Below are 16,681 nucleotides of genomic sequence, written 5' to 3' on the forward strand. Positions count from 1 at the left end.
CCAGTCTGAAATAAAACTACACGCAATGAATATCAACATCAGTGACTTTACCTGCAGACTCCTCCATGGGAATTTATTCCTTCGAGTGTTAAAATTGTACATGTTCATCATTAAATATACAATTTTTTTTGTATTTTTTAAAATTTTTACAAAGTCAACAGCTTACTACTTACGTTATTGAGCATGCCCTCTGTGCTAAAGGCTGTGTTTTTGTCATGTTATAACTTTTCACATCTCACCATGACAAAATAGAACACATTCAGATTTTTCAACTTTGCCCTTTCCAGCCACCATTTGTGTCTCAAAACTGGTTCCCACAGGCAGCACAGTAAACCCCACCGACTCCAGCCAGTTACCATTAGGAAGTACTAACGGCCATAGCATCAAAATAAAACAAGCATAGCCAGACCTACAAACTCGCACCAGGCAGGATACAATGAGTACTGATTTATTATTATTGCCAAGGTGTTCTACAAAGAGTATGGGATGAACAAAAACCCAGATCATGTTTAAAAAAAAAACAAATCAAAGACCACATTCAGCTGGGAGGAAAAAAAATGCATCTCCTTAATATTAAGTGCCAACAACGTGCAAGATGTAGTACAGACACCATTTATTAATGCTGTGAAAGTTGGTGGTGTTTACAAATTCACAAAAATTCTGAATTCATCCAAACTACCTAAATAAAGAAAAACTATCCAAATGACTGTAAACATGAACATGCTAGCTGCTGAAGTGTTTGAGAAGTTTCACAACACCTATAATTAGCAGCCAGCCAGAGATGTGAATCCTATGCCATCTGCTGTGGGTTATTCTAAAGGCATGGAACCATTTAGCGAATGACTAGCTGTTCTCTTTACTACTCAGCTCCTTCGCTATGCTGCCACATTCCGGCCACATCTTTTCATCTTTAAAACAAGCAAGAATTCACATCCAACTGCATTGCTCTTTGAGTAGGTAAAACCATATCGTCTTTCCATCTGGAAAATAGGCAGTCAATAGATAGAGAAGCCAAACTGAACAGCCTCAACAAAATAAAATTAGCATCAGCAGCAAATCCTGTCGCTGAAGACTTCTGACAAGGTGCACGTGTACCAAAGTTCATTTTTACTGCTGTTGAATGGGTGCACACACTGTCTTTTTAATTTTTTTTAAATTTTTTTAAGACACACAATCCTGACTAGTCGGGTATTGGTGTCAGTTGTGAATTTTGATCGCTTTTTCCAGGTATGCATAGCGACTTCTCTTTGGAGCTTTATTGAAGTGATCAAGCCCCAACCATGGCCTTGGCTGGGACATATTACCTATGAACAGAAACAGAAAAAGTTAGAAATATCCCCATAGTGCCTCTTTCAACTCAGTTATATTTAGGTTCAACTGGACAAACTGCAGCTGAAGTGACAATATTTACATTTGCAGTCTCCAATAACCGCATCATCTACGAGTTAGTGTCTCAAAAACACCTGAATTACTAGAGCCCCATGCAGATTATACAAGGCTCCCGGAGAGCTCCACACAAGGCTGGTCTAGCAATTTCTCAATTTGCAGATATTTTGCTTCTAGTATTTGAAGAAACGCTTGCAAAAGCTTCATAGCACATATTCTATAGTTATGGACATTAGCATGTTTTAAAACGCATTTGTTGCATTCCACCTTTTCCTCAAATAACTCATTTCCATATTTCTCTTAGATTCCAGCAGTTGAACAATACATGTCAAAAACGCATGTTTCTAAAATCAAGCAAAGCTGCCAATCATAGATACAACTATGCCATAATTTCCCAGGGCCACCTTCCTGCAAGGTGCATCCAGCAGACGCAAGATTTAAATCCATTTATTTTAATGGCGTATCTGCAGAACAATGCACACAGCTACCTGCAAGCACTATTGGTGATTCCAAGCCAAAAATGTGCAATGCACTACCTGAAAAAATTGGTCTCATCTAAGTCAGTAATAATCTGTGGCTGTCAGGCTAAGTTAAGCAAACCTGGTTTGAATCCCAAAGATGCTGTGGCGAAAAGACAACAGAAATACAATCTGGACAATTAATGTTGTCATAGCAGAGAGATATCCAGAGTACTCGGGCAGTTTGTAAAAAAATCAGTTTTAATTTCACACAGCCACGCTATGTGGCTATGTGTGCAGGTTTTGTAGCTTTGTTGCGATGAATGGTTGGTGTTTCTCTTCCCATTCTAGAAGCTAATAATCCCCCAACCAGTCGCTAGATGAAACCTCTAATACCCCTGTACAAAAAGGGTGTTTCCCAAATTGTGACTGTGCCAACCTTCATCAAAACTATTTGGAATCAGCAAGGTGCGATTTGCCTGCACGCGGAGAATCGGGTGAACAGAAATTGTGTGCAAGCTTTTCAGTTAGCTTGCTTTGGAGACTCGGAAATGGCAGGAGCTTCTGGGTCAAGTCACCCAGTTGGTCAAAACAAAATTTCATCTTCATGAGGTTCTCTCTCAACCACCTTTCAAAGCTCAATAAATGTTTCTAACATTTTCCTCATAACTCAACCATCTGACACACGGGATGAGCCTCGTGGCTCTTTACTGTAATGCCTCCGGTGCTTGAATTCACCTTATTGACCTATTAATTGAACACAGCATTCAAGTCTGGACAGAATACCTTCTGGTTGAAATGTGGGCACCTTAACTTGAACACTTAATTGGTTCATTAGCTGTTACCACTTGTTAAACACTTCATGTATTAATGTCCCATAGATCTTTACTCCTCCATTCATTGAGTACATGTGGCTCATTTTGCTTCATTTGCGATAAGTCACACTTTGTTTCAAATCACACTTCTAACATCTCGCTTGCCAGCATTTTCTCAAGTTCCAATTTTCACATTTAAATGTTAAGCGCCCATGCAATATTATCCCACCGTGGGTTGTATCATGGCACATTTCAGACAGAGAAATTCCTGTGTTTCCATCCAACACTAATTTTCAAATAGTTTCAGACTTTGACTTAAAATTCACACTCTTCACCTTGTGGATTCCACCAGCAGGTCAGTTCTCAACCTGGCTTTACACATCACCCTTCAGAATGCCTGATCATTTGCAAACAAGGCCCTTTGCCATTGATGAACTTGGAGCAGGATAATACCTTGCAACTTACTGAAGCCTCCCAGTGTTCACAGCTTCCAGCAATTGCCCTGCCTAGGCCGCTGGGGTGGCATTCATCACCAGATGACACTTGGTCTGACCTCTGACACTTTCTCCTCCTCGGAGCATCTCATCTTGTTACGCTCCTTCAAAATCCTGATTCTTTACTACATTTTCAAGTACAATCACAAAATTCCCTCTGAGATATCTTCACTGCTTTCCTCCCTTAGCCTCCGCAATAAAACTCCTCATCCATGGTGATTTCATCCTCCATTCCAACTCAGCACATTCTTTGCCCTCTTATTCCCCCTAAATCTCGATCTCCGTGTAAACTCCCCAGCCTATATTCATGGCCACCCCATTTCATGCGATCTTGGTTATTCCACCCCATCAATTACAGATATGGCTCTCTCTGATCCCCGACCTTGCATTACACACCAGCCACATCTCCCTTCAACACCCCAAGCTTACCATCTTCTGTATTTGGGGGGGGGGGGGGGGGGGGGAGAGAAACTGTCCCTCAGCTTAGTTACACTTTCAAAATTCCCACTATCTACACATCTTATCTTGATTTCCTCCTTTAAGACTCCTTAAAAACGATCTCTGATCAAGTTTTTGGTGACTCGATGTAATCTCTCACGTGTATTGGTGGCATGTTTTGCTTTATAATGCTCTTGTGAAGCACTTTAAACGCACTAAATACAAGTTAGGCAATATCTGTTGAAGGGGCAGTAGTCAAGCATAAGTTCGTATGACTCTTCAGAGCTGAAGTTGTATGGACTCAATGTCAACTGTTTCCCTCTCCACAGATGCTGCCAGACCTGCTGACTTTTTTCCCAGCATTGTGTTTATTTCAGATTTATTTAACATGCCAAGGTGCTTCATAGAAGTGTTATCAGGCAAAATTTGACACCAAACCACTTGAGATAAAAGCTTGTCTTTTTTAAAAAGTAGGTTCAACTCAAAAGGAGCTCAGGCGAGGTGGGAATTCAGGAGAAATTGACTGAACCAACAGCACCGAACACGATTCATTATTTTCACACTGATATCAGAGAAGGAAAGATAGATGATTCGGAGCAATGTTTATTGTAAATAGGGTAACTTGATCGCTCAGTAGGTAAACACATGACCAGACTGTCTGATCTTGAGTTGGCCAATCTCAGCACTGACAAGCCAAGCTACATGGTGAAGCTTCCAGTGAAGTGTAGATTTGTGCTGTACCATGGCTCATCTTTGAGCCCCTTAATTCAAAATAATGATCACCACCTAGCAGTCACATCCAGAAAAGGGAGGAAGGCAAAAGAAAGACGGGCCTTTTTTGGCTGAACACTCATTCCTGTTCATTGTCGCTTGAAAGGATGTTTTGGGTAAGCTGTAGCCCATTATCCTTTCCTACCCCATCCCATTTCTTTAAAAACTGTAAAAAGAAAAAGGCATTTCCTATACTGAACAGCACTACATGGTTTTTACAGGATGTCAGTCATTTATATGCCAAACATATTTTAAGACTTGCTTTAGAGAGTGAAAGATTCCAATGCCCTGGCATATTTGGTGTTAATGGCAATATCTGAAATGTTGAAATTTTGTTTGCAATTGGAGTGATCACAATTACAAAACCTCTTCTAAAGTAATTTGCAGTTTATCACGTTATGAAAATAACAGTCCAAAATTAATAGAATGAATTAATAGTATGCTGTTAAAACCTGACAGCTCCATAACTGTGCTCTAGTTTGGGGTCACTTGTCAAGCCCAGAATTGGACTACATTATGGAAGTTGCTGTTAACTTAAATAGACATATTTCTCATGCAAACACTCAGGTCACATGTTCACATGTACAGATGCAATTTTAACGATCTTCAGTCTCACAAGAGCTTACCCGTTAATTGTAGAGAATCTGGAACTGGCCAGTCTTCTGCAAAAAAAGTCACGTATATAAAACTCCCACAAAAAGGTAACCCTCGCTGCTGTCTAGATTTCTTTTTTTTTTATAAATATAAAGCAACTATTGTTTGTCCAAAAACAAAAAACACAGGAATCAATTCATTAGCACCCGTTAAGTCATTGAAACCAACTCCTTCCGATTCCGTGGTGAGAAATCAAATTTGCAACTTGCTAACAAACTTTGCTACTTACTGGGCTGAGGCTCAAAGTCCTTCAAGTTGATTTCATATTCATCTTCATTTATGTATTGGTGCCGACCCATCATCACAATGGCAAATTTGAACTTGAAAAGAGAAATAATTTTTATTAAAAGATTCCAAACAGGAGAAGTGAATACCAACACCGGATGACTGCAGAAACCAGCCCTGGTTTCCAGTCCTGATACTGCTCTTGTTCAGTATCAGTTTTCTGGGCCTCGAAGAGAAACTTTAACCGCGAGGCAACTACAATGGGCATTTACCAACTTCTCAGCTTAATTAAGGAAACAGCAAAACACTCACAAAAAAGATGGCCAAGATTAGTTGCTTTTTACCTTTTCAAATTCCTTCTCTTGAACTTCCAGCATGGCCTGAATTCGTTTCATAATTTCCCTAAAGGGCTCGCTCTAAAATTTGAGAGAACATATGAACTCTGGTCAACCTCTGAACAAAAGAAATCAAACCAATCTATGCAATTTTTCTGCCATTCAAAGCTCTGCATTAGATGACAGCCAGAAGTATCAAATGCTCTGCTAAGAGCACGGTGACAAGTGTGAGGTTATCCACTTTGGAAGGAAAAATAGTAAAATGGACTATTATTTAAATGGTGAAAAATTACAACATGCTACTGTGCAGAGGGACCTTGGGGTCCTTGTGCATGAATCGCAAAAACTCAGTTTGCAGGTGCAGTAGGTGATCAAGAAGGCAAATGGAATGTTGGCCTTTATCGCGAAGGGGATGGAGTATAAAAGCAGGGAGGTCTTGCTGCAATTGTACAAGGTACTGGTGAGGCCGCAACTAGAGTACTGTGTGCAATTTTGGTCCCCTTATTTGCAGAAGATGTATTGGCCTTGGAGGGAGTACAGAGAAGGTTCACCAGGTTGATACCGGAGACGAGGGGGTTAGCTTATGAGGAGAGATTGAGCCTGTACTCGTTGGAGTTTAGAAGGCTGAGGGAAGATCTTATAGAGACATATAAGATAATGAAGGGGCTCGACAGAGTAGAGGCAGAGAGATTCTTTCCACTTAGAAAGGAAACAAGAACTAGAGGACACAGCCTCAAAATAAGGGGGAGTCAGTTTAGGACAGAGTTGAGGAGGAACTTCTTCTCTCAGAGGGTAGTGAATCTCTGGAATCTCTGCCCATTGAAGCAGTGGAGGCTACCTCGTTAAATATGATTAAGTCACAAATAAATAGATTTCTGATCAATAAGGGAATTAAGGGTTATGGGGAGCGGGCGGGTAAGTGGAACTAAACCACTATCAGATCAGCCATGATCTTATTGAATGGCGGGGCAGGCTCGAGGGGCTAGATGGCCTACTCCTGCTCCTTATGTTCTTACGAGCACAAAATTAGGCACCTTACCTGGCATATCCGCAACAAGAATGGAATTCCAAAAGTGCCAAAAACTTCTTTGTGAAAATGTGCCACTGGAATCAGTAGCTCATTCTCTTTGTCCAGATCAACCTGATCTAGTGGGACCTCCTGAAAAATATCCAGATAAACAGGAGTGCAAAGTGGAAACTTGTTGATTTTTAAAAAATATTTATGGCCACAGAATAGTTTATCAAATACGCATCATACCTCTATCCTGAACGTACGGCTTGTTGCTGGAGATAAACATTCTAACAGCTCATCTTCTTGATGTACTCCAATTATTTTGTAGCTTACAATTTCCAGTAGCCTGAAAGCAAAAATACATTCATGGCTTAAAACAGTAAAGTTGTTTAAATCGAATCCATTCTTCAGTATCCAAAGGTGACTGCTCAGAGAGTCAAAAGACCAACATGACTAACCTCCCAGTCATTTGGAAATCTGGCAATCCACTTTAAGGCACTGTTTACAGGAACTGTGACAGAAATGTCATTCTTCCCTGCTGCCATCAGACTTTTGAATGGACCTACCATATATTAAGCTGATCTTTCGCTACACCCTATGATTGCAACTCTATATCCTGCACCCTCTCCTTTCCTTCTCCCCTACGTACTCTGAACGGTATGTTTTGTCTGTATGGCGCACAAGAAACAGTACTTTTCACTATCAATAATAAATCAAAACCATTGTTACTTGTAGAACCAGCATGAACTGGGTAGCAATTTAAATTAACTTAAAAATACAAAATGCAACCAAGATACTTCCACTCTTTGTTCCTCAAAAGATCTGCACTATTTTGCATCCAAGCGTTGCCTTCCTCTGGTAATGACCTTAAAAATTATAAATGTTAATTATTACCAAAGGTGCCACTACTCTCTCAACTTGCACCTAATTTGCCTAAACAGAATAGCTGTGTTGAGACAAGATATTGAGAAAGTAATTACTTTTATACAAAAGAAAGTGTGGGGGCAGCGCATACAATTTCAAAAAATAAAAAATAAAAACAGGCTATGTTAATTGTTAGTTCAAAAAAGACTTTGTGGATCCCGACACAACACACTTTGGCTTTTTGCTGACGAGGCTAAGTGGACGACCAAAGTCTGAACAGTTCCATTTGGATGCCTTCCAAGGCCACATACTGGAAAAAGCTCATACACCACAACTTGGCTCCAGCGCCTGAATTAACAATGGAGTTATCACAACAAAGCACGGTTATGTGAAACAACACACCACATACATTCTTACCTTAGCTTACTGGAACCTTTTTCTGACAATTCCACAGCTTTCTTACATTCTTCCAGTAAGTCACGCACGCAGCCATGTTTATCTGGATATAGTGTTATCTCCTGCAGTACAATAAATTGTTCAAATTGGTATTTTGTTGAATGGGCTACTTACAATTTCATCTCCAAGTAGTATCTTGCAGCAAAATATTACCAAGTGTAATATATTTTGAGCTAGTTTCCTAGTAGATTAATCAAATGTTCATTAATTACTTAAGTGAAAATTAAATCAATTAACTAATGCTACAAATTTCCTGAGTTTGTAACACAAAATAATTAAGAAAAGAACCATATCATGCCCAAATTTCTAGGTAATGAGAGTTCCCACTACCTGCATACTTTGATGCCCTATGTTGCTTGTGGGATCAGCACGAGTTAAAACGGCTTTCTGGAGCGCATGGGATGTATTGTGTATGTGGGTCAAGGTGTTGATGGAATGCATGAAGTGCACTCATCCGTGTCTTTGATGTTTTGGGAGAAGTTGATACGGCCACTTGACTTTATTGTAAATGGCCTGCAAGGATAGCATAACCATGGAACTGGAGTTGTCCCGATAACCATGGTGACTCGAGATTGAGAACAGTGAAGCACGTTTTTCTCTCTCCAAGTGTACTGCGATATCACTTGTATGCATCATTGAGACACTGATTTAATTGCAGTAGAAAGCAAAGGTAGAATTAGTATGAAGTTGAGTGAGCCACCTGAACACTGCAGTGCCTGAAAATTGACCCAATTCTGCATTGTTCTAAGTGATATGCATTAAAGTAATGAAAAGCGAAATAAAGCAAGAAAGCAGTCCAACTGTGAACTTTGAAATACTACCAAAAACAATGGCTCGAGTCTTTAATTCCATCCCATGAGGACTCTTCCCCTCGTCAACACTGGAAATCTGATTATAACTCTGCTTCATCTTAGGTAACTTTATATGAAAAAACACAGCCAAGATCAAATTCAAATGTACGACAGGGATCTGGTCCTGTGTACCTGCATAGAGCCATATGCAGGTGTATATTCTCAAATAAATGTACTTGCCAATTGCTTTGATTTCTGTAGATGCAGTTATGCAAGGGGGGCTGGCGGTGTGGGGGGAGGAGAAGAGAAGAGAAGGGCACCTGAACCTCCATGAGAGGGAGTTTGCCAGGTGCTCCCCTGTTGATATTTCCCTCTCCAGTGCAAGCCTTGCCGAGTACCTTTATATGCACGTGTTGGCGGGTATGTGGAAGTAGAGAATGGTGTTTGTGAGAGATTGCAAAAAAAAAAGGGAAAGTAGGTTTTCATTCTCTGCTGTGCTCAAGATTTTAACTTGGATCCTATTCTACATTCAAATCTGTTTAACTAGCGCACCCACTCTAGAACATTGTGAAATGCCTGGCTGTTAAATCTTAAGGCAACATAAAAATTGGTGTGTACCTCTTCCCTGTAACTGCTGTTGAGCCATATACACTTGAAACTCCGTCTATTTTCAAAGTCTGTGATCTTCATTTTCAGCTACATTAAAAAAAAGGAAATCAAGATTTGTGGCATTGTCTTAGTGTAAAATGTGGAACAGTGATATTTTGAAATAACCTTCATAATATACAGCACAGAAACGAGCCATTTAGCGCAACCAGTTCATGCCAGAATTTGTGTTACACTTGAGCTTCCTCTTGTTTCTTTCCTTCCTCAGATGTCGGCCAGGTAAGGATGGCAGATTTCCTTCATGATAGGACATTAGCAAGCCAGGTGCGTTTTTACAACAATTGATGATAGTTACCATGGCCACCCATTATTTTCACAGTAACTTCATTGCAGTGTTAATGTAAGCCTACTTGTGACTAATAAACTTTTACTTTACATTATTGAGACTGACTTTATATTTCATATTTTATGAATTTAAATTCTACCAGCTGCTGTGGTGGGATTTGCACCCAGAGCATTAGCCAGGGCCTCTGGATTACTAGTCCAGTGACATTATGCCATGACCTCCTATTAGAATAACTTTTTCTTCCCCTTTGCCTCATATGCTTATTTATCCAGCCTCCCTGAAAATACGTCCTCAGCCACTCAGTAATTTTGGCTGAATTAAACAGCGCAGGCCCTAATGTTTATGAATACAAGTCAGTCGCTCACATTACATCTATTTTCCATAATAAATAATGCAGAAGCTAGGCTGCTGAATTTAAACGATTTATTTTGCTTTTTCCAACTAAAGATGCCCAAATTAAAAACATTGCAAGAAACTACGCTGTATCTTTAAACCTTTCATTTCATTTCCCATCCTTCCCAAAAGGGACGTGAATACAGATATCTAAAATTGAGCTACCTCTACTGCATCAAATCCATGACATACTAACTCCACCTTTTCTGAGGTGGTCCAGCGAGTTTCTTTTCAGAACAGGTGACAATTTCATAGATCCCTGTAAAATTTGTTTTCAATTCCCAAGTTAGCCAGAGTTGCACCGACAATAAAAATGCACAAGCAGCTTCAAACATTTAAATGGCAGTGCAGCAATTTCTCTAGCCTGATGGGGTCAGAAAAGGAAGCAGATTCTTTTTATAAAAGGAGCTCCCGTGTATTTGAGGATCAGGTCCTTCAAACAAAACTTTGAATCGGCTTAAAAATAAATCTTTGCCTTTGTGATCAAGTTATCCATTAGAATTGCAAATACACAACTTTTCTAAGTATACACCAATTCCCAGTATATGACCTGGAACAAATTCAAATATACCTCCACAATGATTCACAACTATAAACTGCCACTAAGTCGACAAGATTGAAGATGGAGTTATTCCAAAATTGACTTGGTATACTTGGAATTTAACAGTTAATTCCAAAATAGGTGCAAGCAAATATATTTGGATTGAAAAATTATAAGCTTCATTTATCATTAATTTACCTCGAAACCTCTTTGCCGCATGTAAAAGGATAAGTACAAATTTACTTACCTGCTGATAATAGAGTTTCTTTGGTTGCCTTGGCTTGAAGAACTGCAGCAGATCTCGAAGTGTGCCTTCATAATTATGTCTAAGAGGATTACCAGGCCCATCCCTGTAACTTTTAACAATAAAATTCTTTAATTTTTGGCATTAAGGGCACAACAAAAAGTTTTTTAAAAATGTAAAATTGCAAGATCAAACAAAACCTGACTCTTGTAAATATGTCCAACAGGCCCAGGCCAAGGGAGGTAAAATTATGTTATTAGTTTGTTTTGCCTGCACAATTTACAACTCTGAATCCCACTCTCTCATTGCCCAGCTCTTTTAAAATCACTTCTTCACTGGCAAAAAAATGCGAGTTTCCAAGATCCCTTACAAAGCAAAACAGATTTATAATTTGAGCACCCTACATTAGCATCAGTCACTCCAGACTAAGAACAGCAAAAATATTTAAGAGTTCCCCCTCTTTGTCCCATCATATTTGGCCACCACCTTGGAAATCTGGCCACCATTTTTCCAATTCACGCATTTGCTGCATTATCTTGGTAAAGTTAGAAAATTAAATGTCAATGTGTGCTGGACTATGGTTAATTCATCAAGATGGATGTGTGTGTGTTAGGAACTGGATTCCAGTTGACCCAACCTACTTCACACATGGAGGACCTCCACCAATCAACAGAAAGACAAACCTGATTCTAACAGTTTCAAACTATATTCAAATTCCACTGAACAATGCCAGTTTTTCACAAAAACATGTTTGCGCTTTGGATGGTCTCGCACAGAAAGAGTGAATCACGAGCACGCAGGTGACACTGGTGAAATTGAAAAGCTGCAGCAAGTTTAGTCATCATCACTGCACAGCTTTTCAATCTAAAAGTGCGCAAGATTCTCTTCAAATTTCACAGCTCCAACAAGACCGACATCTGAAATTGGCATGCGCAATTGAGATTAATTACCAGAAAACAGCTGATTTTAAACAAAGGATTTCTTTATTACGCTACTCGACTGGGTGCTATCCCGAAGGAGAAAACTGAAATTGGAAGTTAGGAAAATAAACGTATTCACTGATGAAAGTCTATTCGAGAAAGAAATTTGAACTGAGAAGTGACGTAGTCTTACCCTTGAGATTTGAAGAACTGAAGTAACATTGGATCAGTGTTTAGTCGCTGTGCTACTGTCTTGGCAACCTACCAAGAAAAGATTAGAATTTAACACTGCTGGTTTTTGGTGGGGACTCATTACGAATGAACAATGCAAAATAACGTCCTGTACCATGGTCAGGAAACTATCATGGAACACTAAACAGGACAAATATTCTATTTCAAATCATGTAATCAAATTTTTTGGTACGATTCAGTAATTGAAAGATTAAATGTTTGTATAATAAATCAAAAGTGGAAGTAAATGCAATTATCTTATACTCTCATGATTTACCGAAAATGGTACAATATGGAATTGGTCAGGCTTGCTCTCTCAGCAGAGTCTTGGATTTTTAAAAACTTTCAACTGACTGGGCCACATTAGCTTCTATACATGTATCACTAAATTATGGAATGTCACATTTTGAAGTGGAAGGAATAGGAGCACAGGACTGCCACCAAATCCCACCACTCTCCCTGGCCACAGTGAGGCTGAATACGGCTGGCTGCAATCTCAGCATCCGAGACGCCCAAGATTAGCCTCTCAGCCTCATGTCCGCTGCGTCGCCAAGGTCGTCCACTTCCACCTCCATAACAAGACAAGACTCTGCCCCTGCCTCAGCTTATCTTGTTGCTAAAAAGTAAAAACCCTCAGCCATAATTTTATTACTAAACTTAACTATTCCATTGCTTTCCTGGACAGCCTCCCATCTTCCACCACCATAAACCAGAGGGCATCCAAAACGCTTGCTCATGTCCCAACATGCAGCAAGTCCCTTTCATTCATTATCCCAGTGCTCCTGAACTATGTCGGCAACCAGTCTGAGAACACTCATTTGGCAAGTCTCATCCTCAGTTTCACATCCCCTTAGATTTTGCCTCCATCTCTGGGAACTCCACCAGCAACTACAAATCCACCCCTACAATCATCCTACTTCTCTAATTCTGGCCTCTTAAGCAAGCTATGATTTTCATCACTCCCCTCTGGCAGCTGCACATTGAATTGAAGCTCTGGAATTCCCTCCCTAAATCTCACTTGAAGAAACCTACCAATAACCTGTCCTAATGTGGGGCAGGGAGCTAACATTTTGCTTGGTCACCCTCTTGAAGCACCCAGTTACATTTATAAAGTGCCTTTAAGTGTAGTTAAAAAGTAAGCTGTCACCAATGGCAGGTATTCCATAACTCAAATAACTTGAACAAGTCACTTAGGACAACCATTATGGCCTCTATCGAAAAATCAGCTTTTCCTGAAGCAATAGGCCACTAATTGCAAAAGTTGCAACGAAGAAGTGATTTAGAAAATCCACAACTTGCATCATACATGAGTCACATATACATTAATGTACATCTTTAGATTAAAATGAATTTCTAACTCCATGAGTATTATTCCACTTTTCAGTTCTGGTTTAATATGACCAAATTAGTCTCTCAAATCAGGAGTTTATTATTTTTTTTAAAACAACACCTATCGTTTAACCCTCAAACGAACTGCCGAAGCTCTCCTACCTGAAAGTAGTTCATTCTATTAGACAGAGTGACCACAAAGCCCGGGTCATTGGGAATAGTCTTATCACAAAAGATGACATCAACTCGATGGTACAGATCTCGGAAATAGTCTTTCGCTGTTGGTAACTCACTCGAGTCATTTTCTGGATCATCCCTGAAAACCAGTCAGAAAAGAATTGGTGACTTCAGCTGTCAAAAGATTTCTACCACTCAGTCGTATACTAAAATTTTCAAATTGAAATGTGAACACCTGGGCCACGCAGTCTCACAGATTTGATAGTGAAATTCTAGGTTAAAATGGTGTGGATATATTGCAGTTTTATTAAAGGTACTGCATCCACTTTACAAGAACAGCATTAACATGGGGTGAAAAATCAAGATCATTGTGTTAAGATATTGTTGAAGTGCCTACAATGAGACACATCAATTATTTCCAAGTGTTACTTAGACTTTCCAATCTGCGTTCAGACCTACTCGGCCAATTGAAATGGGAAAAGGCTATTTTTGCACCATTGTTATATGGAGATGCTAATAACCATGTAACTGGATACACATCACTGGATAAAATTAATTTCTGCTTATTATGTAGGTACATTTGGATAGAAAATGAAGACTAGATAGCAAATTCTAACAACAGTTCAGCCATATGTTTCTGCTCAGTCAGAAACAAATTGATAGCTATAAAGTTTTATGTTGATCAATTGTCTCCGCTTGCTGCAATAAAGTTTATAATTAAGCATGCATCAAGATGAGAAACATGCACCTAATGCATGAAAAGTGATGTTAATAATCCGGTTGCAAACATGTACAAGTCAACATGAACTGTCCATATACAATCTAGCCCTTTATTTAGGAATTCCCGATTTGCATTTAGACAGTGCCTTTTATAAAGTTAAATATGCTGGGCCATTTATCAAGTGGTATCAAACAAAATTTTTGACACCATCATGAGATGTTAGGTCATGGGAAGGAGTTAATTTTTTTTCCAGACTGTCCTTAAGAGGGAAGTGGCAGAGAAGTTAAAGGAGGGAATTCTAGAGCTTAGGGCCATGGCTGCTGAAGACATGGGCATCAACGGTAGCATGATTAAACTCAGGATTGTTCCTACAGCCAGAATTATTTGGCACAGACATTCAAGAGGATTGTATGGCTGGAGAAGATTATAGAGATGGATGGGGGGGGGTGGGATTTGAAGGCAAGGGTGAAAGAACTTTACATCTTGAGGCACTGCTCGGGGGTCGATGCTCGTGCTCAACAGAAACAGGATGATGGGGAACAGGATTTGGTGCAAGTAGGACATAGGCAGAATTCTGGAAGGCCAACTTTCGAGGGCAGATTGTGAAAGGCCAACTTATGAATGCAAGGAAACAATGCCCACAAGCAACAAAAGCATGGATGAGGGTTTTAGCAGCGAATCAGTTAAGTGGAGTGAGGTAATGCTAAGGCAGCAGAAATTGGTAGTTTTAGAAACGGAACAGATGTGGTCAGAAGTTCACCTCGGACAAATATCAGACCCAGGTTACAAATAGATTTGTTCTGGCCTCAAAACAGGGAGAGGGATGAAGTCAAGAGCTTATAAAAAAACAGGAGTTCGCAGCAGGGCCTGAAGGCAAATGGTTTTGGTCTTCCTAATATTTAGTTGCAGGAAATTTCTGCTTTATTAGTATGGATGCCAGACAGCAGTCTGATAATTCAGAAAGTGTAGGCTGAGCTGTAACTGGGTATCAGTAGTGAGCATGTGGAAAATTGTGTGGTGGCTTTAGATGTTGTCAATGAGAAGCTTTGTAGCTTGATGAGAAATGACAGGGGTGGGAGATGGCAAGGATAGATCCTTAGACACACCAGGGCAGAACACAAGTAACAATGTGTGCACAGGCAGGTGATCTGTGTAAGAATAGAACCAGGTGAGCACAGTCCCGCCCAGCTGGACAATGATGGCAGGGCATTATGGTGTAGTCAACCCTGCCAAAAGCTGCAGGTTGAAAAGGATAAACAGGAATAATTCACCTTTGGTACTGAGGCAAAGGAGCAGAAACCTGGTGGAGGGACTTGGGCTTGGAGCTCAGGGAAAGATGGCAGTCATTTGGAAACCCATTTAAAGATTTGGAAGGAAAGAAAGGTTGGAGTTGGGGCAGGAGTTTAGTGTGGTTTTCAACGAGGGCAGACGGGTCAAATTAAAAAGAGACAGACAGAATATTAGCAGGTGGAGGAAAGAGAATTAAAAGATAAACAGAGATGGACAGAGGAGGCAAAGGACGACCAAAAAAATGAGAGAATTTTAAAGCAAAAACAAAACACCAAGAAAAGGTATGGAATATTTCAGAGATCCATCCCACTGGGGAGGGAAAGGCAGATTCTCACTGCCACAACAGTCCTCAGCTCCTGTGCAGGGCTAGAAGTTGCAAAGTGGCAACAGCCCACTTCTGACCATTGGGATCATCATAATGTCAGGCATCTCTGAATTGTGATGCCTCACAGGTGAATAGCAAACTGGCTGGAACATAGGCCTGTCCAGTCCCTTACGACTTTCAACACAAGAAAAAATATGGAGGCGGATGGCAGCAAAGAAGAAATAAAAGATGACCCATAGACAAGTGTAAAGTTTCAAACAAAGTGAAAGTTGAAGAATATATCCCATATTATGAAATTAAATGGAACTAGTCATTAACTATGCACTAAACTCAAACAGGTGGAGATAATTTCTCACAAGAACATGGATATTTGGGAGAACATGACACCCACAAGTTCACATGTATGGATCTGCTGCATGCAGTCATGTATTTAGACCAGTAAAGTTATTGGCCAGTTCCCAGAGAGCTGTGGTTGCTCAATTGAGCATGTTTAAGAGTGAGATCAAATATCTTAAAGTTTTTTTTTTATTTGTGTTACAAGTGGGCTTACATTAACACTGCAATGAAGTTACTGCAAAAATCCCTTAGTTGCCACTCTCCGACGCCTGTTCAGATACACTGAGGGATAATTTCACATGACCAATGCACCTAACCAGCATGTCTTTCAGATGGTGGGAGGAAACCAGAGCACCTGGAGGAAACCCACGAAGACACGGGGAGAACAGTGACCCAAGCTGGGAATCAAACCCTGGTCCCTGGCACTGAGAGGCAGCCGTGCAGCTCTATCAAGAAAATCATGGGGTATGGGAAGTGGGCAAGGAGCTATGTTTGTACTGAAAGGTGGAGAAGGGTCATGGTG

General features: G+C 40.1%; 1 protein-coding gene across 8 annotated transcripts in view; it reads right to left on the minus strand.

Annotated features, from left to right (window-relative positions):
* Positions 1–427: 427 nt before the first annotated feature.
* Positions 428–16,681, minus strand: part of usp7 (ubiquitin specific peptidase 7 (herpes virus-associated)) — a 141,636-nt gene continuing 125,382 nt past the window's right edge. For 3 of the 8 annotated variants that reach the window (XM_078240749.1, XM_078240748.1, XM_078240745.1), the window contains 11 exons: positions 13,472–13,625; positions 11,943–12,010; positions 10,833–10,935; positions 9,318–9,395; positions 7,870–7,970; positions 6,835–6,934; positions 6,616–6,735; positions 5,586–5,657; positions 5,246–5,336; positions 4,989–5,024; positions 428–1,304 (listed from right to left, as the gene is read on the minus strand). In XM_078240749.1, the coding sequence (XP_078096875.1) occupies positions 1,198–1,304; positions 4,989–5,024; positions 5,246–5,336; positions 5,586–5,657; positions 6,616–6,735; positions 6,835–6,934; positions 7,870–7,970; positions 9,318–9,395; positions 10,833–10,935; positions 11,943–12,010; positions 13,472–13,625 (1,030 nt within the window). In that variant the 3' untranslated portion in view covers positions 428–1,197. Of the gene's footprint in view, positions 1,305–4,988; positions 5,025–5,245; positions 5,337–5,585; positions 5,658–6,615; positions 6,736–6,834; positions 6,935–7,869; positions 7,971–9,317; positions 9,396–10,832; positions 10,942–11,942; positions 12,011–13,471; positions 13,626–16,681 lie in introns of all 8 variants that reach the window. The other 5 variants (XM_078240747.1, XM_078240746.1, XM_078240744.1 and 2 more) reach the window with 3 other exon arrangements.

Source organism: Mustelus asterias, chromosome 23, assembly GCF_964213995.1.
Source record: "Mustelus asterias chromosome 23, sMusAst1.hap1.1, whole genome shotgun sequence".
In the NCBI taxonomy this organism is placed as follows: Eukaryota; Metazoa; Chordata; class Chondrichthyes; order Carcharhiniformes; family Triakidae; genus Mustelus; species Mustelus asterias.